The sequence below is a fragment of the Nothobranchius furzeri genome, chromosome 3 (genome assembly GCF_043380555.1).
Source record: "Nothobranchius furzeri strain GRZ-AD chromosome 3, NfurGRZ-RIMD1, whole genome shotgun sequence".
In the NCBI taxonomy this organism is placed as follows: Eukaryota; Metazoa; Chordata; class Actinopteri; order Cyprinodontiformes; family Nothobranchiidae; genus Nothobranchius; species Nothobranchius furzeri.
The window spans coordinates 69,192,962-69,215,514 of record NC_091743.1 but is presented as its reverse complement, the minus strand read 5'-3'; the positions used below and the strand labels follow the sequence as shown (position 1 = coordinate 69,215,514).

Genomic DNA, 22,553 nt, shown 5'->3' with positions numbered 1-22,553 from the left:
GATGTGGGCTCCCCCTCATGTCTCCAGGCCCTCTGACACACAGTCAACAATCTGTTGACATGTGGAGCTTCAGTAAACATCTTTCTCTCTTTTGCATCATCTTCCAGCATCATGTTTGGCCATTAATCCTCAATTTTCTCTTTTTCTCAGCAAGGAAAAAGTGTTTTATTTTCCATTTCGGGTCACTGAAGCAAATAATCCATCTAATCTGTCTTTCACACGTTCCCCATTTAGGTTCAAAAATTAAATTTGTTTTTGTATGAACGGCATAAATCACATCAGGGCAGACTCTGTGGAGTCTCCTAAAACTACAGCCTGGGGTAAAACAACAGCAGGCAGTAACAACGTGTGAGAGATGCTGAGCTCCTTCCGTTGTCATCGTGTTAACCCTCTCAGGCTCAAAATAAGTTCTGATAAAAGGACGGACAACTAAGTCCTTCAGGGGTACTTCTGAGTAAAAAAATGCTCATGAAATACGTATGTGGAGTAACCAGGTAGGTAGGTTTTAACATTGCAAATCTGCAGCGCCTGCCTCCTGAGGGTTAATGTGTCACTGACAAAACGTCCACGCATCAGGAGGAATGCAGCTGTCATTCAGCTTTAAATTAGAGGAGCTTCTTGCCGTTGTTTCGTCTTTTCCCGATTTTTTTTATTCAGACTTGGAGGTCATTTCCCAAAGGTGTTAAAAATGGATGTTTGGTGATCTGATAAGATGGCTGCGCTCTAGAGACGCTCTGGGATCAAGGGAGGCTCGTTTAGGAGGAAACTTTTAAAACATGTCAATGATATATTAAAGAGTAAGTTCACTGAGAAATCGTTTTTTACTTGTTACTTTTTAAACAACAAGAGCTTCACCTGAAGACCAAATGTGAAAAGGGCTAATGATGGGAAATAGATGGAGAAGTGCTCGGATTAGAAAAGCCTGACAGATGAATGTCATATTCTCAGATTAGCATTCGTGGACTCACCCATCTTCAGGATGGGGAAGGCTGTTTTTGATTTAGCGTACAAGACAGAGCAGAGTGCATCTCAGCTAGTAGAAGCTAACTGTTAGCATTAGCAAATCCACCACACAGCAGAACTCTAAAACATCAAAGCTGCAGAGCAAACAGAGTCAGAGTCATGCTGCTGTTAGCCAATCAGACGTCTACTTCATGAAACAGCAGGCATAGATTTTACCCTACAAAGATCAACTCATGAGGCACTCATTTATACTGGAGACTACTGCACATGTGGTGCAAAAATTAGTTAACATATTTTTAATTATTATCATTAATATTTATAATTTTTCTTTTGGTTTCAAGGTGTAGCAAAGCCTTCTTAGTATGTGAGGATTCTGCAGCAGGTCTCTGCCTCAGCCTGCCTCATAGTTTCTGTCTATGAGCTCTTTGTTGTCACAAGGCAGTCCAGTCACACACACACACAAACACACACACACACACACACACACACACACACACACACACACACGTTTCTGTAAAAGAGAGCAAAGTTCCAACACAGCTGCTTCTGTTAACATGATGATGGATTAGATTTAACACTTTTCAGGGACACAACGATCTTAACACATAGTATATTATTAATTCTAATTCCCGTGAATAGGAATGAGCTGGAATCAAACCGGCAACCCTTTGATTGCTGAACAGCCCGCTCTACTGCCTGAGTCACGAAAAAGCTGTTTTTATTCCAAACACGTAGTTTCACATCAAATATTCTACCCAAGGGTTTTGTTGTTGTTTGTGTTTTATATCACATTTTACAAAAGCTAAAGATGTAGCCAGAAAGCAACTCTTGCTGCGCACAGACAATTTTCCTAAGGTCAAAGGTCAAATCTAAGATGATTTCTTTAAATTTCTCATCTATCATTCATGTGAAGTTAAGTATAATTTAATAAAAAAAAATCATAATTCTCAGATGTTCATTGTTTGAGCTACTGACCTGGAAACAAACAAGTTTTGTTGTATTTTGCCTGAAAAGTCTTAAGATGGGGTGGTGCAGTGGTTAGAGCTGTTGCCTTGCAGCGAGAAGGTCCTGCGTTCACTTCCTGGTCGGGGGTCTTTCTGCATGGAGTTGGCATGTTCTCCCTGTGCATGTGTGGGTTCTCTCTGGGTGCTCTGGCTTCCTCCCACAGTCCAAAAACATGACTGTTAGGTTAATTGGTCTGTCTAAAATTGTCCTTAGGTGTGTGTGTGTGTGTGTGTGTGTGTGTGTGTGTGTGTGTGTGTGTGTGTGTTGCCCTGCCATGGATTAGCTCTTTGTCCAGGGTGTACCCTGCCTAATAACCCATTGACTGCTGACCCCCTCCAGTCGCACACATATTTTTTTAATTCAGACCTGGAGGTCATTTCCCAAAGGTGTTAAAATGGATGTTTGGTGATCTGATAAGATGGCTGCACTCTAGAGACGCTCTGTGAGAAAAAGCTGTTCCCAACAGGTCACACATGTCATCCATTTGTCTTTGGAGCAGAGGCATTTTGCCTCATAGCAGCAGAAACCTGTTTAACAAGATCAGCTCCACTCACGGTAAAAGACACAAAGTTCTTCTCGTGCATGAGTAAACGGACACACATTCACACTTTCCTGGCTTTCCCCGCCGGCTGTTCTGCAGAGCGTCAGGCTGCCTGGCTCAGGACCAGGGCTCGTGACTGAGCTCTGATACAACAGAACCTCATTTTTCTGCATGACTGAGAGGCTGTGACGTGCAGACAGGAAGTGCTGGTTATCAGCCTTGGGGGGTAAGCTCTTAGCCTGGCAAAAGAGCAAAGGAATCTGGGTAATGGGTTACAGATGATGGGAATGTAGAGCTGCCGTGAAAATCTGAGATAGAGCTGGAGATCAGCGGCTTACCGGCTGTTGAGTCAGAATCTACATGAGGAGGACGGATCCCGAGTGAACACATGATGATGAAGATGATGACTGGGAACAGCTGGCAGACGCTGAGAGTGAGAGAGACGATCGATGCAGGGAATTAAATAAATGTCTGTTAGAAAAAGTTTAAGGATGAAGCGAGAGAGGGAGGGAGGGAGGGAGGAAGGAAGGAAGGAAGGAAGGAAGGAAGGAAGGAAGGAAGGAAGGACGGATGGACGGATGGACAAATGGATGGATGGATGGACGGATGGATGGACAAATGGGTGGATAAAGGGAGAAAGGGATGATTGATGGAGAAAAGAAGGAAAGAAGGATGGATGGTGGATGGATAAACGGGCGAAGGGAAGAATGGATGGATGGGCGGATAGATGGAGGAGGGAGGAAGGATGGATGGATTTTTATAAAATGAACATCTCACAAATAAAAACAAATTAAAATAGAAGATGAAATGTATTAATGGTTTCCATGGTAACACAACAGCCAGAATCTCACTGGACTGCCACTGTTTGTAAACAAATTCACAAGGGAAATGTGAAAGTGTCTCCAAACATTTGCGAGTGTTTTGAAAGGTGAAGGGCCTCGTCGTTGTCTCATTGGTTGGAGAAGATAGTCTCAAACTCTTCTGAGCTGAAGTTCCATCAGTGACAGAAAAGTGAGACGTGTATGAAGTTAAAGTGCCATCAGTCCTCACACGCTGTCTCCACATTTGACCCATCCTCTTGGGGAGCGGTGAGCTGCAGCTGTGGCTGCGCTCGGGATCTATAATCAGGGTCAGTTCAAACTAATTAACACTAAACATACCTGTTTGTTATCTTTATAAAATCTGTTTGTGTCTAACCTTTTCCTGAAAGCCTCAGCTCCAGTTAGTACACAACAGTTTTGTGTTGTTAAATATAAATTCATCACAGAGTTTGACTAAACATTTTGTGTTAAATGTAGCAAAATCAAAGGTTTGTATTTAGTTTCTTCATAGTTTAACTAAACGAGCTGCAGAGAAGCGCTGAAGTCTTCAGCATACAGGAAAAATAAGTAAATCAGAGTCAAGACTCTGTCATGTTTTATTGTGGCTGAAGGTCTTTGGTCTGGTTTAGATTGCAGTTTTTCCTTTTTAACCAGTTAGAAAAACAAAAAGCAGGACAGAATTCAGCTTCTAGGCTCAAAAATCCATTTTCCTCTTCAGTTTCTCATCTTTTCACCTTTTCCTGCCCGTCCATCCTCTCTTCCCTCGTTTGTTCATCTCTTTTTCCATTGCTCATCGTGTGTGTGTGTGTGTGTGTGTGTGTGTGTGTGTGTGTGTGTGTGTGTGTGTGTGTGTGTGTGTGTGTGTGTGTGTGTGTGTGTGTGTGTGTGTGTGTGTGTGTGTGTGTGTGTGTGTGTGTGTGTGTGTGTGTGTGTGTGATCAGAGCAAATGAGTCAGAATATTTGGGTCACTGAGCCACACTAGAGCTAAGTACAGTCAGCTACTGTAACCCCCCCCCCCCCCCCCCCCCCCCCACACACACACACACACACACACAGGTTTCGGTCTGTTGCAGAACACTCCACCCATTTGTCCGGCACTCTTCTTTTTCATCATGTTCCCATTTTGCAGCCTCTTACTTCACAGAGTTCAATAGGAGCAAGGAATCAGGAACAAGCCAGCTCAGTGGCTGAGTTGTATGAGTGACCGCCCTGAGCCCGAAGATCGTGGGTTCAAGTCCAAGGTTGGGTCGTACCAGACACCTTAAAAATGGGACCCAATGCCTCCCCGCTTGGCACTCAGCATTAAGGGGTTGGATTAGGCGGGTCAAACCACCAAATGGTTCCCGAGTGCAGCCGTGTCTGCAGCTTGCTGCTCCCCCAGGGGATGGGTCAAATGCGGAGAAATAAGTTCACACCAATGGATCACACGACTGGTGGGACTTTACCTTTAAAGTCACAGATTTAATTATGGTGTTAATGAGGGAAAAAGTGAAGATACAACAATGTAGAAAATTTTGAAACCAATTTTTATTTCCATATTTCTGATATAAAGATATGTTTCTGTAGTCCTTTAAATCAGTCTCTTCATTTGACTTTCTGCAGTTTTTTTTTCCTTTTTTACCCCCCGTTACCTGTCTTTGTACCTGACCGAGATGGTAGCCTGTGCTTCAATGATAAGGACAGCGAACACACGCATCATCTGTCTGGAAAATTTATAAAAATTCTCCAAACGCTCACATTTAAGTCTGTCAAAGTGTGCCAACGTTGGTATTTAACAGTATTTGTATCATCACTCCACCGGCTCATCCCTTGAGTTATAAGGGGCCTCCTTAAAAGGGATCATGTGTTCAAAATCTGGAGAACTATTACAGTTTTTTACAGACGTTAGGACCCATTTCTCAATACTAATGTCACTTTTGCTAGACACTTAACACAGTTCTCCTAACTGAGTTTCAGCTTGGCAAAACAGTTCATTTCACATTCAAAATGCACTACAACCACCAAAACACTTCATTCAGGTCTCAAATAAACACAGTCCTCCAGAACACTAGCAAAGGTTGACAGCCGACAAACACACTTTGTCACCCACAAAACAAAGACCTAAAAAACACTAACAACATGTAGCGTTACATTTTCTTGTGTAAAACAAGGACACATCTCTGTTCATACTTCCAATAGATGTTACTGGAATGAATCAGACATGATGCAGAATTAGTCAATATTTCATGTTGTTCATTTATTTTTAATGGTATTTGTTTTTGCACTAAGTACTTCCAAAACACAAGACTTTGTAAACACAACATCCACTGATATAGATTCAATATGCTAATCTACACGGTCTTCTCCATTTGGCCACAGGTTCTCATCCACATCACATCTTATGTCATCCAGGGCAATACACCTAGGTTAGAATCTTCTGGCATGCCCTGGCAATCTACTGCTGATATGTCCAGGCATCCAGCATACATTGCATCCAGAAGGGACATTTGATCATGTGGATGACGGTCGTACACCTTCCACCGCCATGAGGCAAAGAATTCCTCTATGGGGTTGAGGAATGGAGAGTAAGGTGGGAGGAAAAGTGACCCCATTTCTGGCTGGGTCCATGTTTACATCACAACACAAACCTATTCAGCCGTTGACTACTTTTATAATGACAGTGAAAGTGTAACATCTGTGCAGCTGTTCATCTACAATTAGAGTCAGCTGTGGCTGGTTAAACTGCATTTATGTTTCAATAGCATATTGCTGTTGGGTTTTGCTGTCATATTCAGTTTTGCAGTATGTTATTGTTTTGAACGTAAGTTTTACAGTTTTGTGAACAGTATGTAAGCAAGAGCAAAATGTCCTGTTAGTACAATGATTTTTGGCAGTTGTTGTGTCTGAGTGAGAAGGGACTTCATGACATTTGAGAGATGTTGTCACTCAATGCATTTTGTGCCAAAGCAATGATAACTGATGCTCAGTTTGGCCCACATAGACTTCTGTTGTGCACACTGTATGTAGAGTTTTGCAAATGTGACCTAAGTATTAAGAAATGGGTCCTAACGTCTGTAAAAAAAACTGTAATCAGATTACTGCTCGTTTATTAGCAGATTTAAAAGGTAATACTGAGAACTGAGTGTATTTAGGCCAGAATTCTGTAGATATGTAAACTATATGATGTTTGATTAATTTATGACAGGAAACTGCAAAAACAGTAGGTGATAAAACTCACCAAAGTAATTGTGTGTGTGTGTGTGTGTGTGTGTGTGTGTGTGTGTGTGTGTGTGTGTGTGTGTGTGTGTGTGTGTGTGTGTGTGTGTGTGTGTGTGTGTGTGTGTGTGTGTGTGTGTGTGTGTGTGTGTGTGTGAGAGAGAGAGAGAGAGAGCGAGAGAGAGAGAGAGAGAGAGAGAGAGAGAGAGAGAGATTAGGTCTCTCCCTTCACCTTTTCATAAAACAACAAACTGCCGCTCAGTGATGAAAGGATTTTATGACATCTGAGTCAGTGTGTTAGCTGACACACCTGTTGGAATTATACAGACTTACCTTGGCCTACATATCTCATACACACACACACACACACACACACACACACACACACACACACACACACACAAACACATCTGCTCTCACCCCCCCAAAATCCCAAATATCCATGTTTGAGATGTTTTCAACACACTTTGAAAAGTTCTCATTAAACCTGTTTTCTATAGGGGCAGCAGTAGCTCAACAGGTAGAGGGGGTTGTCCAGTAAACGGAAGGTTGCAGGTTCGATCCTGGCTCCAGACAGAGAATTCTGCTGTTGTGTCCTTGGGCAAGACACTTAACCCAGCTTGCCTGCTGGTGGTGGTCGGAGGGACCGGTGGCGCCTGTGCTCGGCAGCCTCGCCTCTGTCAGTGCTACCCAGGGTAGCTGTAGCTACATCGTAGCTCATCATCATCAGTGTGTGAATGTGTGTGTGAATGGAAGAATGATACACTGTAGTGTAAAGCGCTTTGGAGTCCTTACTCTGAGAGGCGCTATACAAATGTGGGTCATTTATCATTTATTTATAGAAAACATTAAAAATGAGCAGAACGGAGGATTTGATCAGCAGCAGACATAAACATGCAGTAAAAATGATTACTCATATTTATCAGTGTAATTCCTAACAAAGAAGCATAGAACGGACAGAAATGTGAGCATCCAGATCCAATAATTGCTACAATATTACTCCATAAAAGAGCAGAAGTTCCAATAAAAAGGCGAAGTAAACCAGGATTTTCCAGTGATGTACAAAAAAAAACCAACAGATGATTTATCGGTTTTGTCTTCATGCATCTATGATTATCTGTTTTGTAGCTTTTTCTGCATAAATGCTGATTATTCAGAGATTATGCAGAACTTATACAACAATCACCATGGTAACAGTAAAGTACGAGAGTGGAGTTATCATGATTTGGGTTTGCACATAATAAGTACAAAACAGGTGTATGCTTCAGTGTTTCTGTTTCCTCTCGTTCAGAAATTTACCTCCACGGTGCAAATTAACTATAAGAAATAATGTTAAAGAGATTTCATATCTGACATTTTATTTAAACTTAATACGTTTAGTAATACAAAGTTGGAGTTTTGCTGTTGAAATAGGGCTGGGTGATATGGCCTAAAATCAATATCACGTTATATTGAGGATTCCACCTCGAAAACGATAAATGGACGATAACTACAGGTACACGCAGAAACAAAGATTGTCCACTAGATGGGGCTGTCACGTGTATTACTTTGAGTCACATGTTTACATGACTCAAGGTGGTACAGCTTCTTAAAGGGACATGAACGTTGCCAACCCACACACATCTTCTCGTTTTTTTTTTAATCAGATTTATTGACATGAGGGAAATTATCTCAGTAGGAGTCAGAAATTTTGGTAACAATAAATTTTCGATTTATTACCCAGCCCCATGTTGAAGGGTCAAAAATTAGAATTTCCAGAAGTGATTTCAAAATGAAAATTCCCTGCTCCAAATATCCACCTGCAGGACACCTGCTGCACATGTGCCCCTGCAGCACATGTCCCCCTGCAGGACACCTGCTGCACATATGCCCCTGCAGCACATGTCCCCCTGCATGACACCTGCTCCACATATGCCCCAGCAGCACATGTCCCCTTGCAGGGCACCTGCTGCACATATGCCCCTGCAGCACATGTCCCCCTCCAGGACACCTGCTCCACATATGCCCCAGCAGCACATGTCCCCCTGCAGGACACCTGCTGCACATATGCCCCTGCAGCACATGTCCCCCTGCATGACACCTGCTCCACATATGCCCCTGCAGCACATGTCCCCCTGCAGGACACCTGCTGCACATATGCCCCTGCAGCACATGTCCCCCTCCAGGACACCTGCTCCACATTTTTCCTCGACGTTCCCCAGAAACAGGAATATTTTACCACTGACCAAACTGGTTTCATTAAGGGTAGACAGTCATCCACAAACTCGCGTAGATTACTTAATTTGATAGATTTCTCTTACAGTAGAAACATAGAAACTAGTATATTATCTCTAGATGCAGAAAAAGCTTTTGATAGAGTTAACTGGAAGTTCTTATTTGCAACTTTACATAAATTTTGTTTTGGGAACTTCTTCATAAACTGGCTACAAACATTATACAGTTCACCAACAGCACGTGTCAGGACAAAGGACCAAATATCAGCTAGCTTCCGTCTTCAGAGGGGGACCAGGCAGGGATGCCCACTCTCCCCCTCACTGTTTGCTATCTTTATCGAACCACTAGCGGCAGCAATTAGGCAAACAACATATATTAATGGGATAGAGTGTAAGAAAATAGAGCATAAGATCAGTCTTTATGCAGATGATGTTTTACTCTTTCTCCAGAATTCTCAATCCTCTCTCTCCCATTCAGTAGAACTGACAAACTCTTTTTCAAGAGTTTCAGATGACTCTATAAACTGGTTAAAATCCACAGTTCTACCAATTAATTTCTCTTTTGTCAATTTGCTTAATACACAATTGGAGTCAGGGAATATCACATACCTGGGAATTAATGTCTCTCCCAAGTTGGCAGATCTAACCAAACTAAACTACATCCCACTTTTAAAGAAAGTGGAAGATGATCTTGCAAGATGGAAATCCTTACCGATATCACTCATGTGGAGGGTTGCTACAATTAAAATGATGGTCTTACCCAGAATCAATTACTTATTTTCAATGATCCCAAACAAACCACCAGCTGACTGGTTTAGATCTCTGGACTCCTCAATTACTAAATTCCTTTGGCAGGATAACCCTCCACGAATTAGCTTAAAACGCTTCAGAAAACCAAAGACAGAGGAGGACTCGATTTACCCAACCTTTATTATTATTTCTGTTGCGGTGTGAAATATTAAGTTAAGATTTAAATTAATCCAAAAGTTTATTTATTAATCAGAAGACTCAGTAAGATTCTTTTAATTCAATAAACTGGAAATGCAACCCGTTTCTGTGTTTCGTTTCAATAATTCAATTCAATTCAAGTTTATTTATATGGCGCCAAATCACGACAAGAGTCGTCTCAAGGCACTTCACATTATAAACAATCCAATTCAGGTCAGTTCATTAAGCCAATCAGAAATAATGTTTCCTATGTAAGGAACCCAGCAAATTGCATCAAGCAATCCTCATACTAACCTAACCCTAACCCTAATCAGGTTCACTACACAAGCATAAAGCGACAGTGGAGAGGAAAACTCCCTTTTAACAGGAAGAAACCTCCAGAGAATCCTGGCTCAGTATAAGCAGCCACGACTCACTGGGGATCGAGAAGACAGAGCAGGCACACACACACACACACACACACACACACACACACACACACACACACACACACACACACACAAAGACAAGTAATGTGTCTATAGTTATATTGTGATGTCTTAGTAAATATTCTATCTGGTGAAAGATAAACTTTATTGTATTTATCCTAGTGGATCTATAATTAAACAGATAAACTAGTAGTAGCACATCCAACGTCAAGGAAAGCAAAAAGTTATTATCAGGAGAGGGAGAATGTTTTAGTGGTTAGCAGCAGTGTGCTAGTCGATGGCCCCCTCCATGAGGCCACCACAGCTCAGCAGACCATTGTTGTAGCTTCTTCTGGGGAGAAAAACACTTAGAGAGAAAATAAAGTTAACAGCTGAAATTGCAGAAAATAGTACAGCTAAAGAGCAGACTGTAGAAGAAAGCAGTAGAGTGTGAAAAGTGGTCAGTGTATCCTCCAGCAGTCTAAGCCTATAGCAGCAAAACTACAGAGATAACTGAGGATAATCTATCCTATTTAGATGGAGGCATGTTGGAGGCAGGGCAAGGGAGAGCCGTCTTTACCGACTGTACACTCCACCTCCCTCTACTCCCCCACTTGTCCAGATTTAGGCTAACATCAGATTTTAACCATAGGCCCTATCAAATAAAAATGTTTTAAGCCTAGTCATAAAAGTAGACAAAGTGTCTGCCTCACGGACTAAGGCTGGTAGCTGGTTCCACAGGAGAGGAGCCTGATAACTAAAAGATCTGCCTCCCATCCTAATTTTAGATATTCTGGGAACCACCAGTAGACCTGCAGTCTGAGAGCGAAGTGCTCGGTTAGGAACATATGGAACAATCAGATCCCTGATGTATGATGGAGCTTGATTATTAAGAGCTTTATAGGTGAGAAGAAGGATCTTAAAATCTATTCTGAATTTAACAGGTAGCCAATGTAGGGAAGCTAAGACAGGAGAGATATGATCTCTCTTTTTAATTCTCATCAGAACTTTAGCTGCAGCATTTTGGACAAGCTGAAGTATTTTAACTACATTCTGTGGACTTCCTGAGGGTAATGAATTACAATAATCCAGTCTTGATGTAATAAATGCATGAACTAGTTTTTCAGCATCACTCCTGGAAAGGATGCTTCTAATTTTAGCAATATTCCAAAGGTGGAAAAAAGAAATCCTACAAACCTGTTTAACCTGGGATTTGAATGACATGTCCTGGTCAAAGATAACACCAAGGTTCCTTACTTTGTTCTCGGAGATTAATGTAATGCCATTAAGGTCAGGCGATTGGCTAAGCAATTTCCTTCTCTGGATTTCTGGTCCAAAGATGAGAACTTCCGTCTTGTCTTGATTTAAAAGCAAAAGTTTAGAGTCATCCAATTTTTTATGTCCTCAAGACAAGCCTGTAATCTACCCAACCGATTAGGTTCATCAGGGTTAATGGATAAATATAACTGAGTATCGTCAGCATAACAGTGGAAGTTTATCCCATGCTGTCTAATGATTTTACCAATTGGGAGCATATATATAGTAAAAAGAATTGGTCCAAGCACTGAACCCTGTGGTTCTCCGCAAGTAACCCTGGAGTATGAAGACGATTTGTCATGTACATTTACAAAATGAAATCTGTCAGACAGGTAGGATTTAAACCAGCCTAACGCTGTTTCTTTGATCCCTACAACATGTTCAAGTCTTTCTAAAAGAACATTGTGATCAACTGTGTCAAAGGCAGCACTGAGATCTAAGAAGACTAGAACAGACGCAGTTTCAGTGCTGTGATACTCTCTAAAACCAGACTGAAATTCCTCAAACAGAGCATTAGTGTTTAAATGCTCACATACTTGGATGGCCACTATTTTCTCCAGAACTTTGGATAAAAATGGAAGGTTAGATATTGGTCTATAATTCATTGGGTCATCTGGATCCAGAGAAGGCTTCTTAAGTGAAGGTTTGATTACAGCAACCTTAAAATCCTGTGGTACATACCCATTTACTAAGGATAGATTGATTATATTTAGAATGGGGGCACTAACCAAAGGAAGTGCTTCTTTAAATAATTTGGTTGGGATTGGATCCAAAATGCAAGTTGAAGGTTTAGATGAAGCTAATATTTTTGATAACTCTGAAAGCTCAACTGGATCAAAACGGTTCAAGCACAGATGAGGTTCTACAGTCACCTCTGATGCTGCCTCACTTACTGAGGAAGAATAAATCGCATTAGGGAGGATGCTAAAGAGGCATAAATAATCAGGCAAGTTTAAAAATGAAGAAATTTATTTACTAACAATTTTAAACTAAAAGATTTGAAACGACAATCATAAAAATGACAATTCAGAAATGGCAATTTTGATGACAATCCTTAACAGTTTTGATATTACTTGTTAAAAGCAAACCTGTGATGGATGGAGCTAAAATTGAGAATGATGGGTTTTGAATGTGTGAATGCAGGTCTCAGCAGGTTTCCTGTGGAGGGAATGGAAGGTGTTCTGGATGAAATGATGTTTTACAGATACCTGAGTTATTTTTAGAGAAAACAGCATCAAACGTCATCTTTCGTGTTCTACCTCACCCAAATCAGAAGGCCCCCATTTGGATCCGAAGTGTCCAGGTGGAGGTGGGTTTCCTCCAGGCATAAGGTTGGTAGAAAAACCTCTAGCCCGACCAGATCGGTCCTGGGATGTCTTCTTGGGTACACGGCTGTACGAAGCATTTGGCAGATGCACGTTCTCGTATTTAAATTAACTTCAGAAATCAATGACTCTGGGAGAGTCTTGCGTTAGCTGGTTTACGGTTCATTTATTCTTTGGCCATTCTTGTCGGCATGACAGAACAGCTTGCATGAGGGTCAAGGCGGCCGTCCCTGACTCCTCAGGATGATGTCTCGTTCAGAACTGGACTTGAAATCTGTGATGGTTAGATTTTACCAAACTCTCTCAGAACCCCTCCCTCTCTCCAGAAGGAAGCTTGTCATGCGTCAAAAACATGTGATGCAGTTATTGTTATCTGAACCCTGTGTTGGATGAATAGTGAATGATCTTGTTGCTAAACACATCTTTAGTCATTAATTATAATTATCATTATAATACCCAAAGCATAATAATCCATTTGATGTAATTAAAATACCTTTATAATGAACCAGTGATCATGTATTAATGATTATTTAAAACAGTAATAAAATCAATGAATTATTATTATTTAATTATTATCATCGTGGCTTGAAGTGTCCTTCTTCTGGGAACAGCAGATACTGGTGTTATGATCTTGGCAGACATCGCGGCTCCTTGGGCTTTAATCTGTGGATTCAAAGTACTGTTTGACCCAGCTTGACCCAGCTGGGCAAATGTGACCTTTGGCACACAAATCAGAGAACCTTCATCTTGCTACATTTCTTAGCCAACAGGCTGCAATATATACCAAGATGGTTGCAAGATAACCCACTAGATGAGTCCTGGTTAGATATAGAACAGACACTTTGCAATACGATAGAGCTTTCAGACTTACCATTTATTAGATCAAGCAAAAGAAAACATGAAAGCTTCAAAAGTATTAGTATCAGCACCTCTCTGACAGCATGGTGGGAGTATCTTAAAATGACAGTCTTCACTAGTACCATGCAGACGCACACCTATCTGGAATAATCCTGATATTTTGCAAAATAACCAAATGATGAACCTTCCGGACTGGAAAAATAAAGGGATCCTATACCTGGAACACATATGAAGGACTGGACGTCATCCCATTTAATAGAATAGTCTCCCAATTTGGAATAGATAAGAATAGCTTTTTAGAATATCACCAAATTAAATCTGTAGTCAAACAAAAATTTAAGCTCAATAAAATAGAATTACAAACACCACCAAGGGTATTTGACTTCTATAATCTCAAACCCCCCCCCCCCCCCCCCCCCATACTACAGTCTAAAGTATATAAGACACTGTCCAAAATAGACGATAGAATACCAATCCCTATTGAAAAATGGGAGGTGGATCTATCAGTCAGCTTTGACCAGAACGTCTGGTCCCAAACTTGTTTGAAAACTTTTTAAATGATCAGACACTCCAATTTACAATTAATTCAGTACAAAATTCTACACAGAGTACACTATACAGGTCATCGGATGTTCAAGATGGGGTTTGTGTTATCTGACACCTGTACACACTGCACAAACGACATTCCTGACAATTACATTCACGCACTGTGGTCCTGTCCACCTGTCAAGGAATTTTGGGGTAGAGTATGTGAAGATCTGTCAAAGTGTCTGAAATGTCATATCCCAACTTCCCCCCCTCTTTGTTTACTGGGAAACCTGGACGATGTCCCGATTGAAACAACTTTGGTTCACGTGGTTCTGACTGCCATACGCATCACTAAGAAAACTATCCTCTTGAATTGGAAGAATAGAGAAACTCTCTGCATTAACCAGTATAGAAATCTTTTGTTAGATCATATTGCACTTGATTTAGCCCCTGCTTCCACTTCAAATCAATCTCTCTGGGCTCCTTTGATCGGTTCCATCACATAGCGATGATGGGGGACCATTGATATTGTCCTGCGGGATGATGTGGGTGAGGGAGTGGAGTTTCTGAGTTTGGAGTATCTGGACGTTCCCTGGAGGGGGGTTCACTGGGGGGTGTCTGGGACTGGAGGGCTGTTGCCCCCCTCTGGAGGTGCTTGGGTTGCCTCGGGGGGTGGACTACTGGCAGTTGAGAATGGAGCCCCTTGAAGGTGTTGGCGGCGGCCATGGGTCGCTGCCTGGCAGCTGCATTGACCCTGGGCGGGTCTGGGTGGGGGCCTGGGGGCTCGGGGTGTGGGGGTGGCCCTGTGTGGGGATCTGGGCGGGGCCTTGGTGTAGTTTGCTTCGGAACTTCTATAGCCTCCTGCTGCTGGGCAGTAGTCTGAATTTTGGCCCCCATACCGTGCCATACTGACATGTATGCTGCCGGGAAGAAGGCGGGAAGAAGGCAGGAACATGCAGCAGTGCCTGGCCCGTGTTCAGGGGCCTCCGGTATACCTTGGCTCCTCTGCTGTCCAATTACAGGGGAGGGGTAGGTCCAGGAGGGGGAGGACCCAACCTTACCTGGATGTCCTATGTCTTATATATTCTGGAAGTTGTGCTTGGCTTCCTGGGGCTGGAGGCTAAGAGGGAGATCTGGCCATCTGGTTGGGGTCTGGGGTGGTGGGTTGCTGTGCTCAGCATTGGGCGGGGAGCCTGCTCATCAGCACCCCAGCAGAAAGGGTCAAACTCTGGTAACCGGTAATGGTTGTACCCCATGTGCAGCACTACCGGGACCAGAGTGAATGGGGAGTGTTTGGGGAACATGAGTGGGTGTCCGGTGTGCATTTTTGTAAGTCTTTGATTGTATGGGTATGTGTGAGCATGAGGGAGGGAGTGTATGACTGTGTTTGTGTATGACTGTATATGTCAGGTGGGGCCTTTGACTCCTCCCTTCTCCTGGGACTTCTTTTGATGATATAGATCTTCGTCTCCCCTCCCCCTGCCACACCTGGTGTGGAGTGCGATGCTTTGGTCTGCCTGAATGTTTGTGGCTCCTGGGTCAGGGGGTTTAAGATTTTTGGAGTCTGCCTGATCAATCCCGGTGGCTTTCTGGTGGGGTCTGGGTCCCTGGGCTCTGCTGGTTCCCCGGCGGGGTGGTCACCCCTGAGTCCCGGGTCGCTGGATCCCAGGCTCAGCCGGCGAGGGGGTGGGAGGCTGCGGGCGGGCCTGTGGGCTTGCCGCTGATATCTCCCGGGACTCTGCCGGCTGCTGGTTGTGACCCCCCAGGGCAATCCTCTGTGCCTCTCGAGGGGGGCGGGGGCCTTTCTGGTTGCAGTCTCCTTGGGGTTCCTGTGTTCTGGGGCAGCGCCTGGATGCCTGGGATTTTATTTTGTGTATTCTACTCACCTGTCCACATGTGAAACTGCTCCAGCTGTCTGAAGCCTTTAGCTGAACGGAGACGGTCTTCTAGCCCAGTGCTTCTCAGCCTTGGTCCTCAAGGACCCCCTCAACCTGCCTGTTTTCCATGTTGCCCTTCAAAACATCAGTGTTCCCCAGCTGCCATACCAGAATAAATGATTAACAGGCTTCTGCATTACTTGATGTCCTCCTGAGGAGGCAATGCAAATTTGTAAATCATGTGTGCTGAACCAGACTCAGAAAACCTGCAGACCATGGGGTTCTTGAAGACCAAGGTTGGGAAAAACTGTTCTAGCCTTGAGCCAAGGGGCGTTCAATTCTGGGCCTGGAGAGCCAGTACCTAGCATGTGTAAATTTTAACTGTTCGGAACACCTGATTTCAATCAGCAGCTGATTAACAGGTTTCTGCAGAGCCTGATGAGCAGCTGCACAGGTGACTTAACCACAACCCTCCAGGACTGGAATTGAATGCCCCAGCTTTAGCTGTTTGGTAAAGGGTCTTCCAGCCATTCTAATCTCCTGCAACAACTATGACTAGTTTTCTGTGGTCTTTGTCCAGTGTCCACCCTGATGCCAAACAGCAGTGACCACCTTACAGGAGAAATAAACATCTAAAGCCATTTGGTTTTCTAAAACTGATGCAAACTCTCATTTTAACCCATTTCCTGTACAGATTAAAAGTTCTGCAAGATCGTTTTTGCATACTCTGTGTTTGTGTGTCAAGTTTAAAGAAAAGACCAGTTCCAACTCTGATTTTCTCATTTTTATTGCAAATTTTAAAAAAAGGTGCCAACTTTTAAATTTCAAATTCAAAATAAACAAAGAATACCTAAAATAATTTATCATACAATAACAAATTCATAATATTTGTACAAATATGGCCTAACTGCAGTCAGGTGGAGGTAGGTTTGCCAGGTTCAACGTGAAGAAAACAGAATTCAAAAAATAAAATAAGATCCCTGCGATAAGAACCTCACTGCATCTTCACTATAGAGACCAAACTTCAACATAATAAAAAAAATAATAAACGAAGAATGTAGAGCTCCTGCGACAAACCATTATTGGAAGAAAAAATAAAATACATTAGCCAAACAGAAATCACAGAATCAAGAATTCCTGAAAAAGGCCAAAAACACCTTTTAACGACCTGAAGATGGAAGAACCGAGTGGATTAAATTAAAACATTTTAAGACAAGAGTTCAATGTTCTGTCATTAATGTTTCCATAATGAACAACACTGGCATGAGGTTTTCTGAAAGGTCTCCATCTTCGGGACTTTGCTCCGCGGCAGCCGTTAAACATCCATCGGGTCCATTTAGGCACAGAAGGAACATTTCGTCTTATATTGGTCAAAGTCTGGTTGGGGCCGTCGGCTGCTCAGTATCTGACTATTACAGCTTAGTCACAACCATCATGATGCAGATAAGCTCTGATCTTTAAACTAGATTTTATTCTCTTTTCATTGATGAAACAGATTGTCGCTGCTACTGCAGCAGATGTCTACAAAGATACGACTGGAAGATTAGAAAAGTTTGTGTCCAAATAACTTTAAAGCCACCTACACCTGTCCGGTTGGAGGGAATCACTGGTCATTATGGCTATGAGACGTCCTGAAAACAAGATTCTCCCTTAACACTGAGCTACTGTGGCTTCCAGTTATCTGGCCCAAACACTTGTCTGCACCTGCACCGCGGGGGGGGGGGGGGGGGGGGGGGGGGCTGGGGGGGCGCAAGGGAATACATAAAAAACAGGGATTTAGAAAAAAAGTTGAATAAAAATCTACCTCGCAAAATCCCAACAGTCAGCAGTCATGGCATACTAAGTTTTATGGTGACGAGTGTGTTGTGTTCTGTTAGAGACCAGTGTTTGTCATACATTATACCAATCACTGTTAACAAAAGGTCCATTTTTGAAATGCTTGTGCGCTTTCAGCAGCGTGCGCCTTATAAAGTCTCTATACAAATTCTGGGAGCTGCGCATTAGCTGCGGAGCTGCTGCAGCCGGGCCTTCAGCGCCTCCTGTCTGGCTCGGAGTTTGTCTCTTTTTGTCTGGAGTCTGTGGCCATCGTCCTCCAGCCCGTAGATACAGTCTCTGGCCTTCTTCAGGATCACCACTTTGGACGCCTTGTCGTTGTGCGACAGCTCCGGAACGTTGTCGCGCAAACGCATGAAGCAGTTCTTTAGCTCGTTTCGCCGCTGTCGCTCCATCACGTTATGGGACCGTCTCCTTTCCTCCTCATCCTCCGTTTCTGTAGAGGGCCTAGATGAATAGTGGTAACGTGATGACGAAGAGAAAGAATATGAGGAAGATGTGGAGCTACGGGGAGAGTGGTTGAGGCGAGACGAGCTCTCGCTTGCCCTTGAGCGTTTGTTAGATGTTGGAGGTGGAGGAGAGGCGGGACGGGGGGCAGCGTAGTTGTGCTGGAGCTGGATCTCCAGGTGGTGACGCTGACGAAGACGATGCTCTTCTTCTTCTTGCTGTTGTTTACGCTTTCGCGTTGTCAGGTCGGAGGTCAGAGGGGACAGGCTGGAGGGGCCGCGGGCAACCGTAACCACGTCGATTTCTTCCTCTGTCACAGCAAAGAAGAAGAAGGTCAGTTTTTCCTTTATGGTTTAACTTTGTTCAACAAACTTTCAGTTACACAACCCTTTTTGAACTTTGTTGCATTCAAGAGAAATCTGACACCATAAAAACGGGGTGTAGACACTGTACACAACACGTGGATCGCATCACTTTCTCCTACTATGCATGAGTCACTTCCTGTTGCCTTAAACAGCCACAAACACGGCAGATCAAAACGTTACATCAGTTAGAGATCAATAAAAACTAGTTAAAATCAATAAAGCTGAGTCCATTTATGACACCATTTTAATATACGCAGTTACATCACATCCCTAAAACTTAAAACTTACCGATCAACTTTACACCATCATAGGCGAGTTCAGATTAATGATTCAAGTACATACAAACATGCAGGAACTCTGATCCCGGGTCAGAATCAGGACCGAACCAGTCTGCAGCCATGAGAAGCCCCACTGATGGGTTCTATGGGTATATATGTCGATGGTTCTAACTCACCAGAATCGCTAGATGAGGATGAGCTGGCTGATCCATAGTCTGATGTAGTTTCGCTCGTCTCACCCGTCTCATCAGCACCCACCAGGTTCTGACAGTCCAGCACAGAGCCGGCAATCTCCTCGAAGATGCTTGTGTCGATGTCTGACAGCAACGGGCTGGTGCCGAGCATGGAGGAGACCAGTTTCTCCTCCAGGTTCTTGTCTGCAGCAAGGCACCTCCATAGGAGCTCCTCGCCTCCCTCCTCTGAGGGGGAGCTGGGCTGACAAGACTCCTTCTCTGTGTAGTTTGGGTCAAAGATGTCCCAGGCGAGATGCTGCATGTCATGGTCCTCCAGCAGGATGTCTGACACGTAGCTCAGCTGGTCCTCCTTGGACAGGGGCTTACCACCTCCCAGCCCGGACTTCATGGGAGGGGACTGGGGGGGTGTCGGTAGCGACTGGAGGTCCTTCATCAAATTTTGGCAAAACTCATCATCAAAGAGCAGCGGCTCAGTGTAAAGCCATTCCGGCGACTGAGAGAAACTCTGCAACATGCTGGAGCGCAAATTCTGAGAAGAAAATCCAGAAGAAAGAGGTAGATGGTTAAATCCAGAGGGAAGTGGAGTAGTGTGTCTGCAGCAGCAACTCACTGTAGTGAAAGTTTAAACCAGCTCCTCCACACTGAAACCCCCCACAGCCTGGGTGCCTCCTCTTAACCGTGTTTACACCACCGAGGCCCCGCCCCTTTCTGCATGGGAGGCCCGTGTCATCCCCCTAAAGTTCACTCCCAACTCCCCATGACATCACAGACACAGCTGGAACTTTATACCTCTTTCCCCGATCTACATTTGCCCTGCGCAGAAAATTATTACGAAAAAAATTTTCTGCAAAAAAAAAGAACAAATTTTAAAAAATCCAGGCTAATCTTAGAAACAAAAAATAAAACAAAAATATGTTGAAATTTTAAAATAAAAAAAAATCAGCTGAAATGTTAACAGAAATGTTCCTTATTTATTGTTAAATGTAATCAGCCGGTGATGGGGGGGGGGCGCTCGTGGTGCTGCTTCAGGGTCCAAGACTGAGTCGGAGAACAAAGCAGCTGTGTCTGAGAGCTAAAGGCTGCCTCTATTTCAGCAGGAAACCAGAGACTTCACATTCCCACTTGAGTCTTTGAATGCAGCAGCGCTGTCTGCTGCAAACGACCTCACGCGATGCCTCACGCGGGTCTGTCTTAATGAAAACCAGCTGGGAAGGAAAAGGGTACTTAAAAACCATCGAGATTAAATACGCAAACTGCGCGGCTGTGTGAGGGGCTAAAACCGGAAAGGCTTCCAGCCCTTTAAAACGCCTCATCAGGCGGAGTCATTTAAAGTCGGCGTGGGCTGAGCATCTCCGGGTCTCCACGTGAAACCGGCAAACCAGTAAAACCCAACAGCAAAAAGCAAAACCACATCCAACATGCAGCTAAAGGACGTCATAAACGCTACGTGCTTCTGGTCTAGGTGTATTTAATTCGCCTGCAGCGGTCTTACCTTCTGATTTTAGGAGAAATCTGTGTTAAAATGCAAAGTATCCAGTAAAGTCCAACGAGCGGACCGGAAGTCAGATGTTTCCGCTTAAGTGAGACTTTTTGCGAGTGAAGTTAGAGTCAGAACAAGGCAGCATTATTGTGTTTAAGTCCCGGGTCTGGTTCTCCTCGTCCGGTACCCTCAGACACAGTGGGTGTGGCTGCGGCTCGCTCACTTTGTATGTCGCGGTGGGACCGAATGTTCCTCCGCCGAGAAAACGCGCCAAAACGCAAAAACCACCAAATGTTTGTTAGCGGTGATCAAACTTGCCGCCTAATTACACTCGGAGGGCCAATGTAGACAATTAATTCTGGCGGAAAAAACACGATTCGCTGCAATGCGGGTTAATATCGCCGTGAAAACGGGGGTCTATGTGGCGGAGGGATACGTGGAGAGTGGATTCCAGGAAACCGATGGCGGTAAAAAAAAAAAAGTTAGGACACACGTGGATTGTGAGAAAAAGCCGGGTGTCTTTGTGTGCCGACGGTGGGCGTCAGTTAAAGCTGCAAGGAGGGGCGGAGACTGCAAATATTACAGTTATTACGTGAAGAAACGTTGATTTATGCTACGTTTATATTCTAGCTGAGAGAAAATAAACCAAAACAGTTTTATTCTGAACCATATTCCTCTTGTAATGTGGCAGTGTGACATGCTGACTTGATAGATGTGCTGAACGCTTTCATTATCCAGCTCGACCCAGCTCCCCACCTTCACCCTGCACTATACAACCTCATGTCAGTTTTGTCGCAGACTCGCAGTTCTGCATCTTAAATGATTTTTTTTAATGTTGCTTTTCATATCCGGATTTTTTCCCTTTATTTGCATAATGAAAATATTGTAATTTTTGGTCCAAACGTAAAAACAAAGCCCCCCTGCATGAAACACTGACACAGTTCTGCATGAATGGGCTGCGGATGGACGCTGCAGCCCTCCCACCTCGTCTTCAGCCACTACGGGGCTCCGTTACATAACGGGAAGGGATTCACTGGTACACGTGCAGACGCTCCAGCCAATCAGCGTGCGACTCAGTCCCGATTCACGTGGGCTCTCTGACAAAATTTCTTGTAACAGGAGCCACATACATTAAACTATAGTCAAAGTGTTTTAATAGAAAGGCACCATCATTCCACAGCAGTTAGTCTGACCCAGAACATCAAAGTTTCTCAACAAGCCCCCAGCTTTTACCTCCAATCAGATACAAATCACACAAAAGGCTGCTACACCCATCCTCACATGTAAATATACTGCTTTTATTTCTTCATTGGATTCATGCAGGCCCCAATTCTCATGTAATCAAGCAATTTCAGAAATATTTACAGCATTGTTGGTGGCCTGTCTCATGGTAATTACACGTCTGGAGAGAGGAAAATGCACTCCGTGCATGCACACAGAAGATCCTGGGAGCCAGTTGCAGCCAATGAGGGTAAGATTGCAGCAGCACAAGAGGACATTGAGTTCATTCAGCTGCATAAAGTAAATAAGTGGGTTAATGTGCCACCTACAGGCTAGCCGACACACTGTCCCAGTTTCAGATCTGAGAGCTGAACTCCTCTCTGGAATCATAAATCTCTGCTCGTTTGGCCATTAATTATGGGATTTCCGCATCACTTCGGAAAAAAAGCTAAATAACTTCAGTCTCAGAGTCATAAACGTTTACCTAAACCAAATTCACGCAGTCTTTAATTTTACAGTTTTATATAACTTTCTTCTGTAGAAATAGACAAACAATTAAAAGTTGATTTGTTATTTATTGTTCTTGCGGATTCATCTTTTGGGGTAAAATGAATACTTTGATGTTTGACAGCAGCTGGGTTTGTTTAAGTGATTAAAATGAGAACAAAGTTTGTCACATCAGCTGAACTTTAGCTAAAATGTTAATAAAATCACTGCTTTTATAGTGATCATCCAGG

At 43.5% G+C, this 22,553-nt stretch overlaps 1 protein-coding gene across 1 annotated transcript; it reads right to left on the bottom strand.

The window, feature by feature from the left end:
- Positions 1–17,769: 17,769 nt before the first annotated feature.
- On the bottom strand, positions 17,770–20,787 carry mych (myelocytomatosis oncogene homolog). The gene is made up of 3 exons (XM_015958661.3): positions 20,608–20,787; positions 19,098–19,644; positions 17,770–18,588 (listed from the first exon to the last, which is right to left on the bottom strand). The coding sequence occupies exons 2-3, from the start codon at positions 19,627–19,629 to the stop codon at positions 17,999–18,001; spliced, it is 1,122 nt and encodes a 373-aa protein (XP_015814147.1). The 5' UTR covers positions 19,630–19,644; positions 20,608–20,787; the 3' UTR covers positions 17,770–17,998.
- Positions 20,788–22,553: the final 1,766 nt, after the last annotated feature.